At 34.6% G+C, this 7,936-nt stretch overlaps 1 protein-coding gene across 9 annotated transcripts in view; it reads right to left on the reverse strand.

Annotated features, from left to right (window-relative positions):
• The window catches only part of RALGPS2 (Ral GEF with PH domain and SH3 binding motif 2), a 187,106-nt gene that overhangs the window by 41,330 nt on the left and 137,840 nt on the right, over positions 1-7,936 (reverse strand). For all 9 annotated transcript variants that reach the window (XM_003824699.7, XM_003824700.7, XM_008978367.6 and 6 more), the window contains 2 exons: positions 2,874-3,011; positions 1,522-1,612 (listed from right to left, as the gene is read on the reverse strand). In XM_003824699.7, the coding sequence (XP_003824747.1) occupies positions 1,522-1,612; positions 2,874-3,011 (229 nt within the window). The remainder of the gene's footprint in view (positions 1-1,521; positions 1,613-2,873; positions 3,012-7,936) is intronic.

Raw genomic sequence — 7,936 nt, forward strand, 5'->3', positions numbered from 1 at the left:
TGAAACAACTCCAGTCTTAAAAAGCTTCTTCATTGACTTCATACATTTTCAAGTAAGTAACCATGTAGAAACTTTTTGTAGAATGAAAATTGGTACAGAAATACAGTGTTGCTATTATGGTGTGAGAGAGAAGATGGCAATAAAGGTGTTTTCAAACATTAGTAAAATTTTAGATGCATTTAGAAAAATTATTCCTAGATGTTTTCCAGAATTTCTATAGCCATTTACTGGGACTAATTCTGTTCTACAAAATTTTTTAAAAACTGTCAAAATCTGGAAAAAGGAAGTTAATAATCATTACCAAAGGAAGATAAAAAATATTTCTATGTAATGCATTAACACTGAAAAATAATCTAGTCTTTCACTTCGATAAATTTTTGAAACACGACCTTTTATTGGAAAAAATATTTGTGAAAGTGCAAAATTCAATTTGAAAGCTTGCGAACAAATGGGATAATAAAGCTAAGTAAACTTTTTAAAAAAAGTAACAAATGAAGCTAAAAGAAAAGAGTGAAGCTTCAAGAGAAATAAGCTCTTTATCCTCCTACCTTAAAAAAAAAAACCCAGCAGTTTTGATGTAAACGATATCAACGAAAGATGAAAGGGTTAATAATTTAAAAATTTCCTCTCCCATCTTTGGGAAATACTGTGGATATAAGGAGATAAAAATGGATATCAGCTATTTTAAAAATGATTTCAAACAATCTTTTTTTTTTTTTTTTTTTAAGACGGAGTTTTGCTCTTTTTGCCCAGGCTGGAGTGCAATGGTGCACTCTCGGCTCACTGCAACCTCTGCCTCCTGTGTTCAAGTGATTCTCCTGCCTCAGCCTCCCAAGCAGCTGGGATTACAGGCATGCACCATGCCCGGCTAATTCTGTATTTTTAGTACAGACAGTGTTTCACTATATTGGTCAGGCTGGTCTTGAACTCCTGACCTCAAATGATCCACCCGCCTCGGCCTCCCAAAGTGCTGGGGTTACAGGCGTGAGCCACTGTGCCCGGCCTCAAAAATCTTTAATAAAGAACTTGCTATAATACAGGGAAAAGGATAATTCTGCTACATTGGAGAAAGGTTTCTTCTCCTGAGACAAGATGGACCAATAGTCTCTCAATCCGCAAAAACAATGAAAAACAAACAACGATGTGTCAATACTTAGCATTAAAGAAGAGTAATTTTTCTACTTTAAAAAGTTTCATTAATTTTTCTGTCTATTAAAAGACAAATTCTATAAGGATTCAATGATTGAATATGGGGGAAAGGAAATTTAAATTAGAACTATCAAACGTTAGCTCTCTACAAACAGAGATAAAATATTAAAAAGAACAGATGAGGTATTTGTATATTGGCTCAATCATAATAAGTGATTAAGAAGTAATACATGTTAGTACCTTTACTGCTGTAAACCACTGGATTAGTCCTTTGTATGATACCATGTAGGATTTAGATGTTTAAATACATAGGGATAGAAAGGTGGAGGACAGGACAAAGTTATACAAACCATTTTTGAAGATCCAACCTACTTGTAATTATCGTCTTCCACAAATTTTTGTAGTTCTTCTATATACTGAACGGAGTTGAGATATTTTTGGACATGAGGCAACATGGGAATATCTAGGCAAAAGGTGATAAATAATTATCTGATAAAATACATCTTAACCAGAACTTTAAAAATTAAGCTGAAAATAACTTAAAGGTAAATTAAGGCCACATGGCAGCAAAATTTAAATTAACTCTAGAAGGACATTACTGAGATAAACTTTAACGTGAATCTGAAGGTAATTTAGAAAATTACAGTTGTATATTGTTTGTATAGATTGTTGTATTTTTTTAATAGCTCCAATGATAAAGTCCCATATATTTGAGAAATTTCACAGAAAAAGATCAAGAACTATTCTAAACTAAACAGAAGACGTGAAGGCAGTTACTTTTCTTTTAAAGAAACCTGGTTCCCATTTATAAATGTGGTTTATCTCCTCCCCTTATAAGTTTCAAGCAAGATTAATTTAACATCACAACTTGATGCTATGTTTAAAATACTGAGAAAAGGACAAAATAAGGAATTATTTGATTTAACTTTCAGTAAGATTCTATCTCCACACTGATAGTTTTAGGAAGTTTTTGAGGTTTTCTAAAAAGTATAGATGCATGAAGCAAAAGTTAGCTTTAAGATAAATTCACTTGAAGTAATCATATAATGTAAAACTCAGTTTTTTAACCCATAAAAATTATGTATTAACAGCCTAACTTTATTTCCTATCAAACTGGAAGTATTTAAACATTAAAAAAATGCCTTTTCTCATCATTTGGGCTTATGTAGCTGTTTCTATATTTGTCATTCCATAAAATACATGTTGGACAAAAACTGGCTATTTACTCGATAGTCTGACTCAAGAAAGTTGGTCAATTGTCACGAGGCTCAAGAGTCTCAGCTACACTTCCCTAATTGAAAACTGTAAGAACGATTTACATAATAGATCAGGGAGATCAAATGAGATAATAGAAAATGACTAGAAAATGACTTTGTAAACTATAAAGGGCCAAATAGCTGTGCTATAAAGGGCCAAATAGCTGTGAGGTAGTAATATTAAATACTTAGTGCCTTTGTGCTGTGAGAAAGTTGCTGCAAAATAGCAGAAAAGCAAAATATAAAAATAAAAATTTTAAATATTAAATACTTAAATTCCTTAAAAGCAAGATCTTAAACAGGATGCTACATAGTAAATGGCAAAATAAAACAAGCATTATTTTCCTTTACATTAGAATGGAAACAATTGATGTCCCCTGCTGTGTGAAAAGTGATCATCAGTGTGTGTAAATAAATCACTGGATTACAGCAATCTTAATGGCTTGGCATTATCCCCTAGAAACTTACCATATTCACAAGACTGCTGTAAATCAGAAATTATTCGAAGGATATTATTCATTAAATTTGATCTTTGCTCATTTTCTAGAATGCTGCCAGTTGATGGGTATGCTGAATCGATGTATGTCAAATCTGACAAATAGATACCTGAAATAAAATTAGATAAACGAACGTTTTCTTAGTTGTAGGTTGGGAGACTATGACAAAGAAAAGGGGGGAAGGGGTTGTTTATAGATATATTCCACTGTACGCTACATTTAAAATATATTGCTATTAATACACTGAAGCCTGGGTAACATATGGTTACTGGGGCCTAGCTTTCCATACAGTTGGGGTCAGACATATACCAATTTTTTGTAATAATATGCTATTTTGTAAATGTCTTCTTGTGATTTCATTTTCAAGTATAATTTGAGGCTAGAGTTAGAAACTCCAGCACATATGGGAATTAATGGAAAGGAGCTGAGTTCTTCAATTGGCTCTGCCTCTGACTACTTTCATAATGGAGAGTTATTTTAAACTGAGAACCTCAGACTTAAAACCTATGCAAGTATCCATTTTCCAAGGTGTGTTACAACTTGAAGATATTAATTTAGCCAGCAGCCCAGCCACTGACTGACATAGGGAAATTATTTAATATTTGTTTTTACTCTCTTGCCTTGAGTTGATAGCTATCATTTGAGTCTTAACTACTTTGAAAATTATCTCAATCTGGTAGAAATGTTTTACATTTTAAAGATCAACAAATAAATTTCTGAAATGGTTCATGTGACTACAAATTGAAGTTAACTATTTCTTACCCTCCATGCTTTTTGTACCAACAAAAATAACACATCCTCTAAAATTTGGTTGTACTAGTCCTTAACATGAAAGGTCACTTATTTAAGATTATTTCTGGAGAGTTCACAATGCACATGTGAAATGTATTAGACAACTATAGCTGGAGAGAAAAGAAAAACATACCTTCCTACTTTTACCCCATTACTTCATGTTCATGTACTCTCAGGGTAAATGCAACCAAAATGACATACCCACTGCCTTCTAAATAAACCCTGTTTTTACTCAGCTTTTTCTTATACCTTAAATGTTTTCTGGACTTATCTCTGCCTATCCAAATCTTATATTTTGCTTATCTAATTCGGTGTCAATATTCTCTAGTTTTCTCACAGATTTCAAGAAAGGAATTCAGACACTGTCTAGTCTAATCCTCTCCTTTTATAGATGAAGAACCTGAAATACATAGATAGTAAAGGGACCTGTCTAATGCCATGCAACCTGTTAGTGACAGCTGGATCGCAGACGTTTCACTTATAGCCCAATTTAAAAAAAATTACTTATATTCTATTAAAAAATCATACATTATGTGTGCTTACTATTCACTTAATGACTTTCATGACTTCAAAATCTCATTACTTATTTTTTTTTACATTTATATCTTATCTATTCAAGACTGCAAACTCATTTAAGGCAGTTGCTCTATCTTGCACTCCAAGAGAAAGAAAATCTTGTGCAATGTTTTGACAATAGGTGCTTAACATAAAAGGTTGGCATGGCAATCTTTTTACTCATCCTAGTATCATTCATTTTCCACTCAGTAAATCTTTACAGTATTCTTTAAGCCACCTATCATACTTTTTTTTTCTTTAGATAACCTCAACTTTATTTCCCTATGACTCCAAATGAATCTGAGGTTCCAAATGAAGCTGAGGTTCTTCCCACTTTCCCCAATCTTGGAGGAAGAATCATCTCTCTCTTCTTCCGAAATCTCAACTGTAATTTTGAATGCAATCGTTGCTGCCTCCTTCCAGACAACCACTGTTGCCTCTACTATCATTCACCCCTACTGGCTCCTTCCCCAGAGCCAGTATACATATTTTTTTTTAAACCATTTTTTTTTTCAAGAAAGAGTCTTGCTCTGTCACAGGCTGGAATGCAGTGGTGCGATCTCGGCTCACTGCCACCTCCGCCTTCTGGGTTCAAGTGATTCTTGTGCCTCAGCCACCCGAATAGCTGAGATGACAGGCATGCGCAACCACGCCTGGGTAGTTCTTGCATTTTTAGTAGAGATGGGGTTTCACCATGTTGGCCAGGCTGGTCTCGAACTCCTGGTCTCAAGTGATCCACCCGCCTCAGCCTCCCAAAGTGCTAGCATTACAGGCATGAGCCACTGCACCTGGCCCAATATACATGTTTAAATCTCCCCTACTTATAAAACAAAATCTAAGCAACTCTTCCTTCAAATCTGATCCCACGCCTCAAGATAACATCCTTGTCCTCCCTTCAACAAACACCTTGGAAGAGAAACATAGAATAGTACACTTCTTTTATTCTTCGTTCTATTTTTAATGTAATATTTGATACACATGTGTCAGGAAAATTGTGAAAAACTTTGAGATGGGAAAAAAGATTACTGGGTATCCTGTCTCCAGTGCACCCATTTGGTCCTTCTGAGCTATTTTACAACTCTGCACAGCTGTTGAAAACTGGTAATACAAATTATTGTCCATAAACATGCCAAAGAATTATGTCCAGTGGGATCTAATCAGTGTTGACCAATTTTGCAACTATTTGTAAATTTACTTCAGCGTTCCTGATTGCATATATGTGTGTTACTTTGAATTCTCCCTTGACACATTTTTGATTCCCTTATAAATTTAATAATTTAAATGAAAATTCTGACACATATTCATTTCATATTTGTGTGAGAATCGTGATTTCACAAAAATTATTGCTGGGAACGGTGGCTCATGCCTGTAATCTCAGCACTTCGGGAGGCTGAGGCGGGCAGACTGCTTAGGAGTTTGAGACCAGTCTGGGCAACATGGTGAGACTCCTGCCCTAAGAAAAAATTATCAACACATGTGACACTTGTTGTTATCAAACAATATAATAAACATTTGTGAAAGACCAGTCAACTTATGACTACAACATCCCTAAGGAGAGCTAAAAGATTCCTCAAGGAAATGGCACGGGGATGTTGGCATATGTACATCAATAACAGCAATAAAAGATATAAAAAAGTAGCACAGAAAAGTTTAAACAGGAGTTTCATAAGAATTCTGTGCAAAAAAATGTCATTCCTTGCTGATGGGATCAGAGAAAGCTTCAAGGAAGAAGTGGGATTTGAGCGGGGTACTAATGTGCCAGTTCTTGCCATTCTTCCATCTTATTAAACTCAGATGACAACTCGCCTGTAGTCACTCGCTATACTGTGCTGTCCAATATGATAACCACTTGCCACATGTGACTACTGTTTCGTGGGTCTATTCTGAATTGAGGTGTATTTGAATATAAAACAGACAAGATTTTGAAGAGTTAACATGAAAAATTAATGTAAAATATCTATTAACGTTTTTATTGGTTACATGTTAATATTTTAATATGTTGGGGTAAACTACTTTAAAAAAGAACTACAACATCATCAATACTGTTGCATCTATCTGTATGTTCCTTCTCTACTTCATCTCCTTGCTTCCTGTCCAGAAGTAACCATTACCTTGAACTTTAAGATCATTCCCTTATTTTTTCCCCGACATTTGTCCGTATTCCTACTTTTGCCTGTTTTTGAGCTTTAAAAATCATATTTTATTGTATGTGTGGATTAAATAATAGTATTTGTAATGTTAGAAAAGTGTCTAGTATGGGAGGCTGAGGCAGGAAAATGGCGAGAACCCAGGAGGCGGAGCTTGTAGTGAGCCGAGATCGTACCACTGCACTCCCGCTTGGGTGACAGAGCAAGACTCCGTCTCAAAAAAATAGTGTCTAGTACATACCAAGTGATTTATAAGCATTTATTAAATAAAATTTAAAAATATGGTCTTCTGTGGTTGCTTCGTCTATTTTGTTTCTAAGACTTGTCCACGCTGTTAAATGCTGCTGTAATTCCTTATAATGAGAACAAGCTAATGTGTGACAATTGTAACTCATCCATTTTATTTGATAGACTTTTGAGTTACTCCCATCCCACCCCCAACCATGTTGCTATAGACATTCTTATACACATCTCCCAGTACACATGTACAAAATTTCTTCAGGATATACAAACATGCCTAGGAGCAAAACTGCCAAGTGCTAAAGTATATTAATATTCAACTTTACAAGATGGTGTCACATTATTTTTCAAAGCTGTATCAATTCATACTCCCACTCATGGTATATAAGCTTCTGTTGATCCACATTTGTGCTAACAATTGGTATTATCCATCTCAATTTTGCCAATCTTCTGAGTATAAAATGGTATCTCTCTGTGTCTTAATTTTTATTTCCTTGATTAGTAATAAGGTTAAACGTATATATTTCTATGTAATAAATGTTTCTGTCCATTTTTTCTTTTGGGTTGTCTTTTTCTTATGGATTTCTAATTTCTTAATGTATTGTGGACACTAATTTGTCAGTTAAATTTTATCTAGTCACCCTTCAACACACTAAATAATCTGAAATCTGTATGTATCACTTATTTTGGCAATGGCATTAATAACTTTCTCATTCTAAGTCTTAAAACATCTCTCTTGGTCTCCCTTCCCTATGTAATGTCTCTGCAGTATTGTAACCATTCTCGTCTAGTTCTCAGGTTTTCCCTACCTTGAACTTTCGTATCTTCCCCCTAAGCCCCCACCATTCTTCTTTTTCCTCATGTTTCTTGGAAGCTGGTTTCCTGGAAATTGGTATCATGGTCTGTCATTAATCTTCCTTTACATTCTACATGTACTTTCTCTAGTATCTTAGTTCCATAGCTTTAGCTACTACCTAATTGCTGGTGACTTTCAAATCTCTCCATATAACTGAGCTCCTGACTTTCATTTTCAATTTAACATATCTAACCATAATCTGTACCTAAATACCTGTCATTCCAATTTCCTACCCTGGCTAGTGATATTACTAAGTGCTCAAGTTAGAAAGCTCCAAACTGCTGAAATTTAAAAGCTCAGAAAGAATTTATTATCTCTTATTTTTCCCAGATTTAAGCCATTAGTGACTACAACATAATTACTGAATGCTCAAGAAACGATACATAATACAAATCAGAGGCCAGAAGCTGGCAGCACATCTGTCCCAATGTTTTTTAAAATCAG

This window comes from Pan paniscus, chromosome 1 (genome assembly GCF_029289425.2).
Source record: "Pan paniscus chromosome 1, NHGRI_mPanPan1-v2.0_pri, whole genome shotgun sequence".
NCBI lineage: Eukaryota > Metazoa > Chordata > Mammalia > Primates > Hominidae > Pan > Pan paniscus.